General features: G+C 44.8%; 1 protein-coding gene across 1 annotated transcript in view; it reads left to right on the top strand.

Annotated features, from left to right (window-relative positions):
• The window catches only part of ipo11 (importin 11), an 87,156-nt gene that overhangs the window by 61,191 nt on the left and 6,281 nt on the right, over positions 1-19,684 (top strand). The window contains exons 28-29 of the mRNA XM_077522719.1: positions 1,439-1,534; positions 8,961-9,045. Coding sequence (XP_077378845.1) covers positions 1,439-1,534; positions 8,961-9,045 — 181 coding nt within the window. The remainder of the gene's footprint in view (positions 1-1,438; positions 1,535-8,960; positions 9,046-19,684) is intronic.

The following is a 19,684-nucleotide window of genomic DNA, read 5'->3' as shown; positions in this document are numbered from 1 at the left end:
TTACATGATATATTTGCTTAATGTCATGCCCATTGCCCTCACATATGAGAGAGTACAGCTACTGTCACCAATGCTCTCTTTATTGAAAGCAGGGCAAACTGTAAAAAAAACAAACTCAATGAACACCGAGCTCACACCCAGAAACTTGCACATACTCTCCAATGTCACACACCATCTCATCAAGCCCAAGCCTAGATTGTGTGTGTGTTTATGTATGTGTGTGTGTTTTTTTTATATCTTAGATATTAGATAGCGGGCAGCCGGGCACTAATTTGCATGTGAACTTACTCTAATAATGTGGACTGTGAACAACAGGTGTTTAAAAACTGCAGTATTTTTTTTCCCTTTTTAATTATTATTTTTATTATTATTTTAAACTTCCTTATGTTAAATGTTTTGAAGTTTGTTGAATAATGTTTTAAGATTTGTATTGTATGTTCTTTTTAGTCAATTTTGTAATCTATTTTCATTTATTTTTCTTCCTCTGAATGTTAACTACTGTTTGTTGATGCTTATGTTTTGTCTTTCCTTGTGTAAAGCACATTGAGTTGCCTTGTGTATGAAATGTGCTATACAAATAAACTTGCCTTGCCTTGCCTTATTCAAAATGGCGATATTGCCCTTTAGGTGGTTCCAATGGTATGCGCTTCGGGTACTGCAGCGCGCTTTAACGGTTGTCACCAGTGAGTGCAGTGTTGCAGTTCGAAATCTCGAAGTAGCTGGGCCACAAAGACTATTGATTTGACAGTCTTGTTGGCTTTCAGATCAAATTTCACTGACTTGAAGTAAAAGCAGGAGTCGCCAGCTGCACTGTCAGCCATTAGAAAAGTAATCACGTCGGAGACGTTGGGATAAAATCACAATTGACGGATATGTTTAATGATGTGATGAAGGGGTCTTTGATTGGATTAGATAGCAGTATCGGGCGGTGATTATGTGGTCTTAAAATTCCAGTGCCTTTTTGGTAATTTATTTGTTGAAGTAATATAACAGGTGCATTTCTTTTTTTTCTTTTTTTAAGTATATGCATGCTATTAATCCATTCAGGCTCTCCGAGTCTTCCACAGTTGGGTGGTTGTTTGTGCTTTTTTTGCCCATTGGCCTCTGCCTTTCTTGCTATTTGAAATGTGATGTAATGGGATTTCCCCGTGATCGTGTATAACCCAGATAGAAAGGTTAATTTCAAATGTCAGAAGGGAAGTGTTGAGGGTGATTCCTAAAAAAAAAAAAAAAAAGAAGAAGAAAGTGCTAGACAGAGCATTGCTAGAGTTAGACTTTTGTTGGTGACCATTTGTTTTTCTTGTCAGCCACTTAATCAATTGCTGGATTTAACAGATTGTGACTCTTTGTTGCGATGTTGCTCTTGTTGCTATTACCGGATACAAACGTTTTCAAGTGCCATCAGTGACCATGACTTGATTATTTGTGTGTCATACAGTGTGATCCAGGACAAGTTTTGTGGCATTATCAACATCTGCGTCGAGTCTTTGCATGATGTGATGACTGAAGATCCAGAGACAAGCACCTACAAAGAGTAAGTAAGCAAGCAAGCATTATCTGTCTGTCTTATCAATTAATAAAAGTTAACTCATATTAATACCCTAACGAAAAAAGTTTTCCAAAAAAGGTATTAAAATGGAAGAACCTTGCAGGCACTGCAAATACAGTGATGGAACAGAAACGAAAGTTACAACTGTAACTACGGTTCTATGAGTCCCGGACGACCGCCAGAAGGCGGTGCTTTAAGCACTGAATGTTCCTTTCGCGCATGCGCAGTTCGAGTAATGCATACCAAATTAGTCACCTGTGACCCCTGGGTGACCCTAGAAGGGTATAAGTTCCGGTGTCACCCAAGGTTCGTTTCCTACGGAATCTTCTCGCGTGAACACGAGGATTCCGAGCGACAGGACGCCCTGGCGGTCGTCCGGGACTCATAGAACCGTAGTTACAGTTGTAACTTTCGTTCTATTTCGTCCCTCCCGACCGCCAGAAGGCGGTGCTTTAAGCACTGAATGACCAATACCGGCGTAGTCGCGAGGGATCTCAGACACAAACCTCACTGAGAAGCCCCAGCAGGACCCAAGATCACGCCAAGCGGATGGGGAGAGGTGACATCCACGCTATAAAACCTGGAGAAGGTGCAAGGCGTCGCCCATGAGGCAGCAGCACAGATATCCTCCAGGGAAACACCCCTCAGGGCGGCCCAAGACGTGGCAACGCTCCTGGTGGAGTGACAGCGCACCCCTGAGGGCAGGGGGCGGCCCGACAGCAGGTAGGAATGACGAATGGCATCCACGACCCAGTGAGACAAGCGCTGCTTGGAGAGAGCGGAGCCCTTGGTAGGACCACCATAACAAACAAAAAGCTGGGCAGACGTACGAATGCCCGCCGTAGCGTCAATGTAACACTGCAAGGCTCTCACCGGACACAAGAGCTCCGGCCTGTCCCCACCATCAGCAGGAGTGGGTACATAACGTTTAAGCCGTAGAGGCTGGTTAGAACGAGAGCCAGACAACACCTTGGGAATGAAGGCAGTGTTCGGCCACAGAGTGACGCCGGCGCCATCCGGGTGCCATCGCAGGCAATCAGGGCTAACCGATAAAGCGTGTAGGTCGCTGACGCGCTTGGCGGAGGCAACGGCGAGCAAGAGTGCAGTCTTGCGCGACACCCACAGAAGGTCTGCCCCCGCCAGGGGCTCAAAGGGAGGCCTGCACAGGCCGTCCAGCACCAACTGCAGATCCCACGCCGGAACCCGAGGAGCCGGGCGGGGACGAAGACGCAGAGCCCCTCTGAGGAACAAGGACACCAACTCATGGCGCCCCACGGAGCCGCCATCAGCACCAACATGCCGGGCAGAAATAGCTGCCACATACACCCTCAGCGTCGACTGAGACCTGCCCTTATCCAGGAGGGACTGCAAGAAATCCAGGATGGTGGGGATGGAACACGAAGCAGGGTCCACCCCGCGTTCTCCGCACCACGCCACAAACAACTTCCACCTGTTGGCATACTGTAGCCGAGTGGACGGTGCCCTCGCATTAAGAATGGTCCGCGTGACAGACTCTGTACAGCCGGTCAGCAGCGGTTGGGGCCCCTCAGTGGCCAAACACACAAGCGAAGGCGCCGAGGGTCGGGATGCCAAACCCGACCTCCCTGTTGAGACAACAGGTCCTCCCTGTCGGGGAGACGCCACGGCTCGCCAGAGCACAGTTGACGGAGCAGGGGGAACCACGTCCGGGCCGGCCAGAAGGGGGCCACCAGCAAGAGCGTGTGACCCTCCTGAAGAACTCTCTGAAGCGTCAGCCATATCAGAGGGAGCGGCGGAAAGGCGTAGAGAAGGCACTCCGGCCACGGCTGCGCCAGTGCATCCAGACCCAGAGGGCTGGTGGCCTCGCTCAGGGAAAACCAAAGTGGGCAGTGGGTCGAGGCCTCGGAGGCGAAGAGATCGACCTCCGCCGTGCCGAAGCTGCTCCAAATCGTGCGCACCACCTCTGGGTGGAGGCGCCACTCTCCCGGAGGAGGACCCCGACGGGAGAGAGAGTCCGCGAGCTGGTTCCGAACCCCCGGCAGATAGGTGGCCCGTAGACTGGCCAGACGGGGAGCAGCCCACCTGAGAAGGTGCTGGGAGATCTCCAATAGACGGGCGGACCTGACGCCGCCCTGATGGTTTATGTGAAACACGGTCGTGGTGTTGTCCGACCGTATGAGAACATGCCGTCCGCTCAGGTATGGCAAGAAGTGCATGAGCGCCAAGTGCACCGCCCGAAGCTCCAGCACATTGATGTGATCGACCCTGTCGCGCACAGACCAACTTCCCTGAGCCGTCCTGTGCTGCCAGACAGCACCCCAGCCCGTGAGGCTGGCATCCGTGGTGACTGTTTCGCGGCGGGCCGGGGCCGCACCCAGCGGGACGCCGCCCAATAGAAAAGCCCTCTCCCTCCAAGGTGCCAGGGCGAGGAGGCACCGACGGGACACCCTGAGCCTCCGGTGGCGGTGCCACTTGGCGTCCAAGTGGAAGCCGTTCAGCCACCTCTGTAGTGGGCGCAGTGTCAGCAGGCCCAACGGGACCACAGCCGTCATGGACGTCAGCTCGCCCAAAAGCCGCAAGTAGGCGACGTAAGGCAACAGCCTGCCCCCTCGAAAGTGCGCGAGGAGGCGAAGAACATCGTCGACTCGGTGAGGAGACGGGTGGGCTCTCATAACCGTGGTGTCCAACGTCACACCAATGAAGTCCGTCCGCTGAGAGGGGACCAGAGAGGACTTGGGCAAGTTGACCCTGATACCCAACCGGGCCACATGAGACAGGAGATCGGAGGTGTCCCGGATCACCTGAGTCCGCGACGGCGCGCAGAGGAGCCAGTCGTCGAGGTACGGCAGCACCTTCATGCCCACAGACTGCAGGGGCGCCAGAGCAGCCTTCACAAACCGAGTGAAGACCCGCGGAGCGAGGGAGAGCCCGAAAGGGAGCACACGGAACTGCCAGTGACGGCCTTTGTAGGCAAAACGGAGAAATCGACGGTGTCGAGGTGCGATGGGGACGTGGAAGTAGGCGTCCCTCAGGTCTATAGACGTGAACCACTCCCCCTGGGCGAGCGACTGCAAGACGTCGTTCGTGGTTAGCATGTGGAATGGCAATACCTTGAGATGTCTGTTGAGCCCCCTCAGGTCCAGTATCGGTCGGTATCCACCGGTCTTCTTTGGGACAAGGAAGTACGTCGAGTAGAAGCCCCCGGGCTGTGCCAGGGGGTCCACGGCCTCGATCGCGTCCTTTGCGAGGAGGGCGGACAGCTCCTGGTCCAGAGCCGAGGCTTTTGCCGGGTCGGCGATGAGAGTCATCCTGACCCGACAGGAAGCAGGAGGCCGGCGTCGGAACTGCAGCTCGTACCCGTGGGTCAAGATGGAGACCACCCATGGGTCTGAGGCACGAGCAGCCCAGTAACTGAGCTGCTGGTGGGAAAAATGTCCGACGGCCGGCCCCAAGGCCTCAGTCCCTGGCCCTCCGGCCCCTAGGGGCCCGAGAGGGACGGCGGGTGGGGCCTGCAGCCCGTGGTTGCCCTGAAGGCAAGCGGGTGGAGGAGCGAAAGTCCTCGGCGGGCCTCTGCGGGGGTCGCCGGGTGCCATAAGCCTCGGCAGGTCGGGGCTGAGGAAAGCGATGAAAAGCAGAGGGTGCCCCAGGCCTACCTCGTTGGGGAGGCAGGGCCCTGTTGAGGCTGGAAAGCTGCTTCCTGGTCTCATGAGCCTTAACCGTCCTTTCCAGTGCACCCACAGCGGCAGAACCAAAAAGCTCCCCCGGCTCCACAGGAACACTACGGAGGGCCCTCCTAGAGGCCTCCGACAAGGGGGACTGCGCTAGCCACACCTGGCGGCGCGCCTGCACTAGGAAGGACATGAGTCGGCCGTGTTCCCTAGTCATGAGGGCAAAAGCCTGGAGGGCTGCATCACTGAAGGACACAGCAGCCTCCACCCTGTCCGCTTGCAGGGATGTAGAGAGAGCAAGCATGAGGTGAGCCAAAGAGTTCCCAATGCGAGCAGCACGTGCACCAGCGCCATAGGCCCGTGTGAGAAGGTCGTCAGTCACACGACATTGGGGTCGAGGACATCGCACAGATGGCCGAAGGGTCTCCTCCGGGGACACAATGAGGGATGCGACAGCTGGCTCCACAGCAGGCATCCGGTCCAAGCCAACACTAGCAGCACCGTGCATAGATGCTAAATCACGGCCATCAGCCGAAGGACGGGAGAGAGCCCCAGGATCCCTCCAGCAAGCATGGAGTTCCCGCAGATAGTCCTCAGATGCGGGGACAGAAAAGGCCGAGGAAGGGCGCCTGCGCCGGAAGAAGGCGCTCTCAGACGCCGATTGAGCCTGTGGAGGCACCTCCAAACGCAGGAGGTCCAAGGCATTGCGCAGGACAGCCCGTATAGAACCATCCCCCGCCTCACTGGACGAACTCTGAGCGGACGCTGGAGAGTTTGGTCCCAAAACCACAGACCCCGGGTCACGGTCGTCGTCATGAAAAAAGGAAGCCGAAGCTGCCAAGGAAATGGCGTCCTCCTCAGGAGGAAGCACTGGCATGGGCGGGGTGGATGGTCGCGGCATGGGCAGGGCAGGTGGTCCCGGCCCCCCCGTAAGTGCGGGAGGGTGACGGTCCTGCAGAAGAGATCTCACCTCTGCCAGCTCAGCCTGAAGGTGCCCAACCTCCGAAGCAAGTCGTCGCTGCGCCGCCCTCTTCCTGGGGGGGGCATGTACAGCAGAGGACACACCGAGACGTTTCCGGCGCCTCTGTTGGGAGGACGACAGATGACCCAGTGGACTGGGGTCACTGACACCAGGACTGCAGGCCCGGCCATCCCCGGCACGGTCAGAGACAAGACACCTCGGGCAGCGATCGTCCAGGACATCGGAGGCCTCAAAGAGGATACCACAGTCCACGCAGCAATGGGAGTCCTCCATTGTGAGCACAAAGAGGCCCAAACAGCGATGAGCGGGAAGCTGAGGGAAGGGGGCGTGAGCGCCACCTGCACAGCAGACCTACACCGAGCAGCCGACGCGTGAGTCGGGGCAAACAGTAAGCCGGTAAAACAGCGATAAGCCGAGGGAAGGGGGCGCGAACGCCACCTGCACAGCAGACGCACACCGAGCAGCCGACGGAGGGCGGGGGCAGACAGCCAGTTGTCAACAGTAGCAGTAAGCTGAGGGAAGGCGCGCGAACGCCACCTGCGCAGCAGACGCACACGGAGCGGCCGACGGGCGGGAGGGGCAGACAGCAGTCGCGAAAGCGGCGACAAGCTGAGAGAAGGGGCGCGAACGCCACCTGCACAGCTCAAGCCAGGTGCGCACCGCAGGCGGGACACGCACAAAAAGTAAGACAAACAATCGAGCGAAGCGCGACGCCGTAAGCTGGGAGCGGGAACGCTGACGCTGCTCTCACCAGCAAAGGCACAAAAAGAAAAGCAACAACCAAACGGCAACACCGTCGGAGAGAAGCGCTAACGCTGCCAAAGCCAGCGGAGGAAAAATTAGGTAAACCACGAGCCGTGGTAGCCAGGGCGCTAACGCGAGGCTAGCCACACAAAAAAAAACTCAAAACACCGCAGTAAACGCGGAAATTAGTCAATAACCTTACCCCACGGGAGGTTAGAATACGCGACCACGTCGGGTCACAAACGAAGGAAAGAAAAAACACCGTCGCCGCAGCCTTTGGAGGGCGAACTACGCAGCTCCGACCGATCCGGTCACAAGGCTCCAAGCGGCGCGGTCAAGAGGATAAATACAAATCCCAATTCTTACACTCTTCGAAAATGTGTCGTATGCATACGCCACGCGAGAAGAAAAGAGGAAACGAACCTTGGGTGACACCGGAACTTATACCCTTCTAGGGTCACCCAGGGGTCACAGGTGACTAATTTGGTATGCATTACTCGAACTGCGCATGCGCGAAAGGAACATTCAGTGCTTAAAGCACCGCCTTCTGGCGGTCGGGAGGGACGAAATAGAACTCCCATTCCCTGCATCTTTTCATTAAGCCATGATTGGCAGAACTCTCATGATAAGCACAAGGTTGAAAGTGTGCTCCTTTAGTCCTGGCGAGTGACTGATGGGCTGAGGGAGGGCGAGCGGCACCGGCGGCAGCACATTTTTGTCAAAGTCAATCAGTTGAAGAGAAAATGTCCCATGCACATCAGCTTGGCGTGGGAAGGGAATATCCCGTCGTCCTTTGAAAGTGAATCTGCCGCTTCTGAGTATGTCTGTGCTCTGTCTCACTGAAACATCAGACTAATTTCTAAGCTTCGTGCAGGCGCCCTTCTCCCTGCTGTCGGTGTTGCTCTTTTCTCACTCTCAATGTACCAGGGAAAAACAAACTCAAAGCTTTAACAGAAAGGTTATCTTTGATGTTTCTGCATCTAACTCTTGATGCATTCTGATGCTTCTGTGCTTCACAACCAAGTGACATGTATTAGTTTTAGACTTAAAAAGCATGCAATAAACTGCCCATGCGTACTGTGGAGTTAGATCAAACACCCACTTGCACCACTCGCAACGCTGCTTTGATTAAGTGATTTGATTTTAGCTGTCAATCTGTTTGCCTGCTTCACACACATCCACTTATTTGACTCCCAAAGCAGCTGTGATTAATTAAACAACGCAAAATCTTTCTTCACCGCCTGTTAGCATTACACACACTCACTAGCTCCATTTGCAATGTTGCTCTGAATAAATGTTGAAGTAATGTATTTATCATACTTTGATGCAACTATTTATCTTCTAATTCATCTTCTAACCAACTGGCTTCAATCTGACGTCACTCGACAATGGCAACACCCATACATGCAAAGACCGTGAAATTTGTGAATGCAAAACATAATTTACACTATTGGAAAAATATTTACAGTGCCTATTATTTATTATAACATTAATTTAATTCAAAATAACTTCACGAACCCAATGTGATTTGGACTGACTGTGTTAACCGTAACATCTTTGAAGTTTACATTTACCTGCGGAGAAATTTGAAACATATTCAAAATTTGATTGTGACAAGAAAAGGGGTTTGAGAGTAAAAAGAGAGTTTGAGAGAGTGTGTGACAAGAAGTCTTGCAACGTTTTATAGCGCTTTAGGAAGCCAGTAGAAAAAGCAACACTCGCTACGTGTGCGGACGCTCCCAAACTTGCACCACTCAGTGAAATACGAGCTTTATCGTCAAAATCGACAAAAGTCAGATCAGATTGGGGGGGGGGGGGGTGCACATTCTTTTCTTTTCATAATAAAGTTGCAAGGACACAAGACTCAGAAGGCTTCTTATGTTTTCCCTCTGCATTCCAATTAAACAATATGAATAGCAAACGCCATTATTTGGGCGCCTGTGTGTGCATGTGCATAGTGTCTGTCCTGAAGTGGTCTCTTGCAGTGCAAGTATATGTATGGTTATTAATATTCAGTTGAATATTATTGTGTTTGCAGCTGCATGCTGATGAGCCATTTTGAGGAGCCCAAGCTGAGTGATGATGAGGAGCCGCCGACCGAACAGGACAAGAGGAAGAAACTAGTCAGTCAAACAACACACACGCATGCACACGATACTCGCAACCATTCTCTCCATAATATGATTTATTTATTTTTTATTTTTTCCCTAAAATGCCTCTAACATTTTTATGATAGGGGGCAAGACATATGCATTCAGCACAAACCTATAATTACCTATGCATTTAATGTACATTTAGGCTCATCGGAGAGCAGTGTAATAATTTATTCACCCATTGTGTGGAATTGACTGTTGATTAATCATCTTATGTATGGAATTTCAGGGTGAACCCAAATATAAATATAACCTTTAAAGTTTAATTACATTTGACCTTTCCAAACTTTTTGTGACTATAATTTACTGATTATAATCAAGCAGGCCAGGCAAATGTCTTTTTGGTTCGTATTTGTTGTGGTAAATTACATGTCCTCTATGCTCCCATTCTCTCTCTCTCTCTCTCTCTCTCTTTCTCTCTCATCTCTTATATTTATTTTATGCACAGGTTGCACTGATTTTATTGCAATACATGATACATTTCGAAGGTTTTGGTTCTAGCAAGTAACCAAGTTTTGAATTTGGTTTCGCATTCAGGCTAAGTACCCATTTTGAGATTTTAGTAGCTGCCACAGTGCTGCATCATCACTTTAAGTTCAACTCGACATGATGAGTCATGGTAGCACGCTTACAGTCAACTAATGTGAGCCTAAAGGTTGAAAGAGTACAGATAAGATTCTTTTGTAAGAAGTGAACACAAAGACCCTTTGCGGAAAATATGATCATGTATGTTGTATGGGATTAGCTTTCTTTGCAATCCCACACTGTTACATTGTGCAATATGAACACCATCACCTTCTAAACATAATGTCGTTTGTGCATATACTTGAAATGAATCCGTGTGTTCAAACTAGTTAATTTTGTTGCAGTTTGGTTGAGGAAGTACAGCGGTACTGTCTTTTTTTCTCATCCCGAACCATTTGTTCTTCTAAGGGAGTAGGTGTGTATGTACGTGCTTCCCAGTGCACTTATCACCTCATCCCAGACGCTGACTTCTTGCTCCAGGGAATAGAGGAGACTCAAAAGTAGCACCTCTCCTTGCTTGATAATGTGTATGCTTGTGTGTGAGGGAGTCAGTGTGTGAGTGTGTGTCTGTGTGAAGCACTTTGAGGAGAAGAATTTGAGGGAAAAGCCTGCCTTTGACATTTTCAAGGACTTTTTGACTTTCTGCTGCTGATTCTCTTTGGGATTTGTCGAGTAGTTTGGTGCAAAATACCATGCATAAGTGGAATCACTTAATTGGGACTGGGGATAATTGTTCTGTATCCTCATAAAACCTTTTACATTGCATTTGTACTGGCAAATAGGACCTTAAAATAGAATCTCAAATTCCCCCCTCCAAAAAAAAAAAAAAAAAAAAATCACTTCTATTTCTGGTTTTAATTGAACACCAACATGCCCCCTCGCCCCCAAATGACTGACATTGTCAAAACTTGAAGTGTCCCTTTTAACACAATCCTTAATGTACTTTAATGCAACTTTTTAAATGTTAACCTAAGTAAATTAACAAAAATCCTATTCCTTCCGATCATGCTTTAGGAAAAATATGTAACAGTAAAACTGCCACTGTTTATAACATGGATGAAACGTGCTGCTTCCATACAGCATACATATTTGTCCTTAGAAATGTAAAGAAAATCCAGCATGTATTATACAGTACTGTACTGCAGGTAAATGTAAGGTATGTTGCCTAATTAAATTCCTCGACCAAATAAGCCCTTCTCCAACATCAGGCTTTCGACATGCCCTTTTACATGCACCAAGGGATAGAGAGCTATTTCTAGTGTATTATTTAGCCTTGTGAAGTGTTTGTCATGCTTCTACCATACATTAATACGACTGTTTTTGCAGTGTATTAACAGGGACGCTATCTTTGGCAAAGTTTAGTGTGATCGACTCTGTGATTGCATATATTAACGATGGAGTGACATGGATTCTTTTTGTGGAAAGTTTACATGGTGTTATTTAGGACTGACTCGGTTAAAAGTTAGAGATCCAGTCCAGGAATAGTTCTTCAAGCCAAGATCCCGTTTAAAAAAAATAAAATATAAAATATTCTGTAGTTGTTAAGTAATTTTTTATGTTGGATTTCACACTGAAGTAGAGGCATTGTTCTATTTTCTAGCGTTTGTCCTCATTAGGGTTGCGGGTGAGCTGGAACCTAGTCCAGCTGACTTTCGATCAGAGGTGGAGTAAATCCTGAAGTGATCCCTAGCCTTTTTCTGGGCACATACAGTATAGGCAACAATCCGTTCATACCTCAGCATATCCCCCCTATGTACAATTCAGTGTTTGTATTAAATGAGCCTGACATGCATGTTTTTGGAATATTGGAGGTGCAAGCATGGGGCGGACATACTAACTCCACATAGGACGGCCTGACTCTATTGGAACCGTCTTGACTTTGAATCAGACCTGATAAGTACTACACTATTGTGCTGGTTCTAAATAATACAGAGATATTGTTGTGTTGGTTAATACAAGTCTCCATCCAAAAGTATTCTAATAATAGGTCGGAGTCGGGTTACAATGGTTTTTAATGGGTTTATTTAAAAATGTATCTTTGAAGCATTTTAGTTCTTGTATACAGAAAAGGAAAACTTGTGTGCCAAAGTGCAGCATACACAGGCACACAGCTTCTACTAACGTTTGGAGGACTTTTAAAGTTGCTAATAGAAATGCATATTAATGTGCTATTTATTCCAAAATTAGAAAGTGGACCCAAAGGAGTGAAAAAAAAAACACTTTTGCTGACGAGAGACTAAGAGAACTTAAAGCCATATTCTGGACATAAAAGGAGCAATTTACATTTCTAATGGATATTTTCATTCAGGGTAACGGTAAGATTGTGCTTTGTGGGAAATTTTAAAGGGGTACCTGCTAAGGTCACCATTAAAGTTTGGGTAGTCTATTCAAATGAGCATTGTTAACAGCCATTCTTGTAGCCTGCATTCAAAGTCTCCTCTTTGATTTAGTTGTTTGTATCATATAAAAAATTTGTACCCAAAGAGAGTACTTATGAATGCATGTGGGGGTGTGGGGGCGTGTGTGTGTGTAAATGTTCAACCCTTGGGCAACGTAACAATGAATTTAACAGCTTTTACGGTTAACTTTTAATAAATCTTAGACCTGTCTTACACTTATTGTTGATCATATCAACAATCCCCTGAAAACTTTTCAAAACTCAAATAACATCCCAGCTCTTATGAAGCAATCATTTTGACTCAATGCCCTACGGTAAGAAGAGCATTTAACTATTTTTGGGGTGCACAGAGTGGAATAAATATCAAATGACTTTGAAAAGCCTGAGGTGTCAGACTGGCCCCTTAGCACATCTTTCAAAGCGACTGTGGGATGTGTGTTCCTCTTTGTGTGTGTGTACATTTTGGGAAATGAAATGAACCAACAGGATGCCAACTATACATACATACATACATACATACATACATACATACATACATACATACATACATACATACATATATATATATATATATATATATATATATATATATATATATATATATATATATATATATATATATATATATATATATATATATATATATACACACACACACATGATGGGACACAAGTGACCTACTATTAAGAATTAAAACAGAAAAAGTGTGTTCCTTTTTCTTTCTTTCTTGCTCTAATCTTAATACTGCAATATTTTTGGCTCACTGTTGTTATACGTCACAATCCAATATCTGCCCATGCCAAGTTGGTGGGGAAAAAAAAAAAAAAAAAAAGTAAAAAAATGGGTCGACAAAGGATTGTATACGTACTGTTATACTGACTGGATAATGCTTTTATTAGGGATGCACGATATTTGTGGCCATTAATTATCGACAATTATCAACCAATTTGATGTCATACAGATAAACCAGATAATAAAGAGTTATCGGCATAATTATCAGCACTCACACAAGCTTACTTAAGTGAATGAGTGAGTGAAAAAACAAAAAACAAAAATCCATGCATGCTGTCAAGTTGCCGCGGGAGTGACGTCTCACAGCCGACAAATTTGTCTTCACTTATTATAGGGCTGGCCTGGAAACTAACCCCCACGATGGAGGAGGGATTACTGTATGTTTCCTGACTTATTCCCCTTTATCCTATTGGCATGAGATGTCTCACTTTGATTTGAGGGTTCCAGTCATGGTTATATGAAAGTGTTTGCTTCTTTGGCACACAGTACATAATGCATCCTTTGATTCTTGTTCTTCATCTAAAGGACAGCAGCATCAAACAACAAGAGGGGTAAGCAACATGAAAGACCTGCTCCATTGGGTACAAATAACATTGGCAAAGTCAGTAGTGTCTCTTGAAAGCACCACTTCAACACAGCCCCATAATTTTGTTAATGACGTTTACAAAAAAAAAAAAAAGTCAGAAACTGCAGGCATATAATGGTTTCCTAATATGAGTCAAAAACTGTTAAATGGACCATCCATATTGTTTTCAGCACAAAGTTGGAATGGCTGATCGGTAATGGTATGACTATGTGTAACTTGTTTAATTTCACAAATTTATGTCATGTAAATTACCTTGCTTCAAAAACTTGTTCTCATGTGCATCTTGGACAAGACAAGTCATGCTAGCAGCAGTAACAATTGCTCTTGCTATCCATGACGGAACATGCAACCGACATGGTGAAGCCAACTTCAAAACAAAATCTAATGACACATCACTTTACTCAAACACTGTTAACTGTTGTCATAGATAGATGAACACAGATACATTATTAGCAAATAAATATTGTTTGGACCAGTGGAGTGAAATTGGATAAATTTTCATAGCAGCAAACGGTGCAATGTTTTTGTTTTTAATCCATTCAAACCGTTTGGTTCGTCTGCTTCGGTTCGGTTCGTCTGTGTTCTGTTTGGTCCATAAAGCACACATAGTTTTTTTTTTTTTTTATTATTAGAGTAGTGCAGTCTGGCTGTGACGTTTAGTGAGAGCCAGTGTGGCAAGCAGGGGAGTTGTGTTCTGATGACTGTGGAAATTCGCTCACTCACACTCGCCCTCAGTGAAGAGTTAATATGATGCAAAGCAGAGTGGACAGTAGCGCTAATGCTTGCAAAAGTGCATGTTTGTGGGCCTCCTCATTGTTGCTCTTTCCATGCTTGCTTATTATCGTTTGTGCGAATATTTGTACGCCCCGCCAGAAACGTACAGATTGGCGAAACGGCACCAGATGCCTGTTGCAAGTGCCTTTCATTACTCACATAACGGAGCAGGCGACAGTGAGACCAGCATACGTGCATAAAACGGACATCCTATTTGTACTTTTTATGCTTTAGTGAACCTTTCCACTCCCATTTTTGGCACATGGGTTGGGAATCACTGAGTTAAGCTTATAGAATGCATTATTTTTGCGTCACGTTAATGTGTCAGTATGTCTATGCTGAAGGCACAGATTTTTGTTCATGTTAGTCAATGGATGAGTGATTACTCATGAGTGTTTTTGTCATTAGCTTTTTACCCCCTTTATTCTTATTTTAATGAACCATTAACCTCCTCAAGCCCATCTGTCACTCCTGTGGAGATGTATACTCATATGAAATGACTTTTTGTGCATTATGAATTCACCCTGGGATACAGAAGGCATTTGTAATGAAGGCGTTTGCGTTTTGCTCTGTTATTGCTCCCAATCTCAGCAGACCGCCAGTGTTAGCATAATGTGATTTTTTTGAATTACAGACCTCGCTGACTGCTATTCTACCCCAGCACATATAAAGATTCTCCATTCTGCTGCCGGAGGCAATGCGCAACCATCTCATTGAGTTCCCATCTCGCCATTGCCATTTGATCGTGTCAGTTCCCACACGCTGTTGCAAATTTTGCAACTACTGTACGCTGGTGTTTACCATCTTCAGAGTTAACTATGTATTCATGATGCCCACAATGGCATTTTCATACAGAACCACAATATCAAATGGAATCATAATTTTTTTTGTTCGCATCACCCAGCAGTATCTTCTTCAGTCTCCACCTTATCTGTATGGATGAAGATCAATCGATGCTGCCTTCTGGCATATGCACTCGTAAGATTTCAACATGAGAGCCACTTACCACAAGCAGCGCAATAATCATTTTGCCTCCACACATCTATGCTCTTGTCTTGAGTTCTTATTCTCGGGTTTAGGTATTCAGGGGTATTTCCCTCACTAAGCTAATGAGTGTCATTAATATCTGATCAGACAATTCAGTTGTTAAATTGATCCTAATAAATCGTAATTACTGATGTGGTGCACGTGGCTCATTACAGTACAAACTAATCTCTGGCTGATTGTTTGCTCAAAGGACTTTGAGATAAGTAATTGGAGCTGCAAGTATAAAACTCCACTGGGATTTATAAAGTATTCCTCGTTCTCTGAATAAGGTGCTTGTCGGAGTATGCCGTCGGACAATATGACTAATTGGGATTTTCTGAGAACAGATGGGAGTCATTTTAATAAAACATTCACCTTGAATAATTGGCAGGAAAAGTTGTTAGTCTGCTTGTGTTTCTCATTGGCTTTGTCAGACATGGAAATACAGGATTGATTAAAATAGCTTTGTTTTCTTTTCTTGTTGTTTAATAAATAAGTGTGCACTTATAAAGTTGAGTGAAATTGTGTGCTTCATCACTAACACGCCCCATTAGTTGCAGAAAAGAAACAATCTTTGCTTAGAATACGCATTTATTGACTCCTTCTGAACACTTGCCTCAAAGCCCCCCCGCATCCTTAAAAAAAGGTCAACCTTTCATTTTGTATTCGGAGTGCATTTTCAATTAACATAAGTAACCTTGTTGAGGATCTTAATTTGGCCGTAGCCTGTAACTTTCCCCTCTCTATGAAAGTGAAGGCAAACAGGTCTGTGATGTTGAATTATTTTAAATATACTTCCAGCTCTTTTCATTCAAAAGGCTCTCAATCATATGTGAACCTGTCTTATACTTGTTCTGCAAGATATAGGTTGTCACGGTTTCACATAAATGCGGGCCGCACCATGCTTTTCTCATGTAATCGAAAGCATGCAGTCTTCCAGTAGTCTCTGTTTGGTAACAGTCATTTACGCCTTCTCCCAATTCCTATTAGGAACACATATTCCAATTTGTGCAGCCTCATTTCCTGAGCAAATGACTGCAATCAAATTGTAATCCTCCTACTAAATCAAGAGACCATAAAAGAAAGCCCAGATAGGCAGTGAAGAGTGTTTTTGTACAGTGTTGAACAATCCATCATGTCCCGTTAGGTCCCTTCTTACATCTCACCTCAACCATTGATTAAGTCTAGACGTGGTCACTTAGTGTAATGACTGTATTGATCTCTCAGGACATTTTTTTTTTATCAATGTCACATCAATGTATAATTTAACATTTAGACACTGTTCAACCATTTATTAGGTAAGGCAGGAAAATAGTTTCATTTCTATAGCACATTTCATACACAAGGCAACTCAATGTGCTTCCCACAAGCAATAATGACACAATACTTTCACAAGCGAAGCAGAGAAAATAAAAGTAGCTTACAAATATTACTACAAGAACATACATTGATAACATTAAAACACATGAACAGAAGACTTTAAAACATGTAAGAGTAAAGTCAAGAAGTAAGAGTAGTTTTCTAAAGTAATTAAAAGAAAAAACATGGTGATGATTTTGTAAACATTTTCACATCATGTCTTTTGGAGATGTTAATTGACGATTAGGGCCAAATCAAAGGTTATGGGGGGGAAATAGTAGTTTTTTGACCTGGGTTTAAAAGCATTTACACTCGGGACTGACTTCACTTCTAATTGCATCTTATTTCATTTTTGTGCAGCATAACAACTAAATGCAACATCACCATGTTTACTTTAAACTCTGGGTTCTACTAATTGACCTAAGTCTCCAGATCTCAGAGGCCCAATGGGTTTATATTCATTTATTTTTATTTATTAGGGTGATTATCATAGAGCGGTTATTGTGGTCAGTCTCCACCAATTGTTTTTTTTTTTTTTTTTTACATTAAGGGGCCTAACCCATTTTCAATCAATCCTCAGTAAGGTAATGCTCAATTCCTCCACCCTGTGAATGAGCCATTTTCATTTTCATGGTCGCATATACTAAAATTCTTTTGTGAATGAGTCAATGTTGTAAAAGTGACCAAAAAAAAAAAGTGTATAAATGCAGCCTGTTTATAATTTATCTTATGTACCGTCTTCATGCTTTTTATTTTCATCTTCTGCTCACAAGTCAATTCCAAAAATGTCTTCCTTTTACCCCCCTCCAATTAATCTCTTGTAACAATCTGCCCCATTTATCTTTGACTTTGTCAAAGCCATGGAGGCCACTCGGTATTGGTGTTGTTTTTCCATCATCCCTCCAGTCCACTTCATCCTCAAGCCTCTCTTCAGCCCAACTTGTTGCTTTCTATCATATTGTTTGTGCTGTGTATCGCCACCTAGATTGTTTTTGTGCGTCACTTGTGCATGTTTCGCTCCACTCATGGTTGCCTTAGAGGCGTAGACGCACTCCACTAAAGGGTAGAACACTTCAGGTTTCTTCTTCAGCAATGAATATTTTTCCTCCCCCAGTCTTCCTGTTGCATTTATCTTTTGCTTACATACAAACAAACAAACAAACCAAGTTTATTTTCTAACTTCCTGCCAGTCCAATTCAATCAAAAACTTGGATGGACTGTTTGCTCATGTCACATTGCCCAAACATGCATCATTTTTATTTTTATTTTTTTACCGTTTTGTTCCTACCCCAGTTTGGTGTCAGGCAATTGATTTATTGCATTTGTATGGGGCCACATCTATGAAAAATGATCAATAACATACTGATGCCCATTTGGCATTCTATTTGCCTATGCTAATGCTTTACACCAAGGTTAGATAACCACATCCATGATATCTGTTCCATATGCTGAGGCTTATCAGAGTTGTACATTATTAAAAAAAAATGACTATGGCACTTCTCATTACAAAATGCAAAGCAGATAAAGTAACAGTTATAATTTAGTTTTTCGTCCAAATGTAGAACTTAAACATTTTGTTTCATCAACCCTTAAAAATCTAAATTATTAGTATTTAAAAATGAGACAGATCCCAATATTTGGCCCACTTTGAGATTTTAAGTGTTTTCAACACACAAAATGTGTACAAATATACTGTGACCAATACTCAGTGCTTAAAAAATAGATTTACAGTATATTGAAATATAAAGTTGTGGTATATCAATATGCAATATACTCTATTACTTTAACGCCACCCTGATCAATCTTTAATTTGCTTCATTCACAAGTATATTAAAACGTGTTTCCTCAAGTTTCAAACATAAGTCATGCATGCAGCAGTCAAATTCAGTACGCCACCTGGTGATCTTAGTGCCATTGAGTGTCAGCTAACAGTTTAAAGGATGCAGTCTGTTGACTAATTGATTTGCGTCATTACAGCACTCAGGCTAAATCTCCTCCCGTCAATCCCCTGAGGGTCAGTCACTGTGAGTGACACCTCGTATATTTCAAACTTCTTACATCAGGGAGTTGACAAACTGCTCAGATTCAATAACAGTGGATGACACTTTTCATCAAACGTGACAGCTTAAGAACTGTGTTGAAGTCATGTTGCGCTGTGGCAGAGGCTTTGCGGCTGGCCGGGGTTTCCAGATGTCGTGTCAGAAATTAGCTAATAGAATTAACATGTCTGCCTGCCGTGTAATCCAGTCAACCCCACGCTGTCTGCAACATTTCTTCGTTTATGCTTGAATTCATCAGACAGCCGTACAGCTCATTACATCACATGAGCGTGTATGTGCCCCAGCACACACACTGTGTTGACGACACGTGGCAAATCTGTGTAGTGATTATCAGTAAATGTAATCTAACACTCAACCAGCAAGCGATGCGGTTTTATGGTCACCCCAGTCTGTTGTAACACCCCGAGCCTGATGGGAGGATTTCCTCAAATTTCACTTACTGATTAGATTTTTGGCCAAAAGTCAAGGCCAATTGACATGTGTGTCTCATTTCTGTGAATTTAATATCAGTGGGGGAATTTGTTAATTGTCTAAACCAAAGATGAATTGATTAAAATAAATTTAACAATCAGTTCAAAATCTTATTTTATTCTTGCTACTGTGATATGTGGTACTTGTTAAGACTTTGCAGTGGCGCCTTACAAAAATGTGATGAAATGATTATAAATGGTCCCCATAGTTGATCAAGGAAATTTCTCTACTGGGAAAATTGTACATGTTCTACAAAGTTCTTACACAATACAGTACTCTTATTTTTCCCCGAATGTATAATTCCTTCCCTCACCTCGCGCTTCTCGCCTTTTCACCTTTCCTTGCCTCAATCTCACACTTTTGTTCTCCTTTCTGCCATGCTCATCTCCATCTTCCCTTTTGGATTCAACGGATTGTGCTTGTATTCCCAAGATATGTAGTTTCCACTCCTGTGATTGGCGAATTTCTGGGCATAGCTGTTCCCTTCAGCATTCTCTCTGCTTTTATCTCAAGGGTGTTAGTTTTGCCCCTGTATCTGTTTGCTTAATCTTATTCATCCCCTCCTGTGTTTGAAACACTAGAGTGTAAATTTACATCTAGATCGACATTTCGGCAAAC

This window comes from Festucalex cinctus, chromosome 5 (genome assembly GCF_051991245.1).
Source record: "Festucalex cinctus isolate MCC-2025b chromosome 5, RoL_Fcin_1.0, whole genome shotgun sequence".
Classification (NCBI taxonomy): Eukaryota; Metazoa; Chordata; class Actinopteri; order Syngnathiformes; family Syngnathidae; genus Festucalex; species Festucalex cinctus.
The sequence above is the reverse complement of the archived record's forward strand: the minus strand, read 5'-3'. Positions and strand labels throughout refer to the sequence as shown.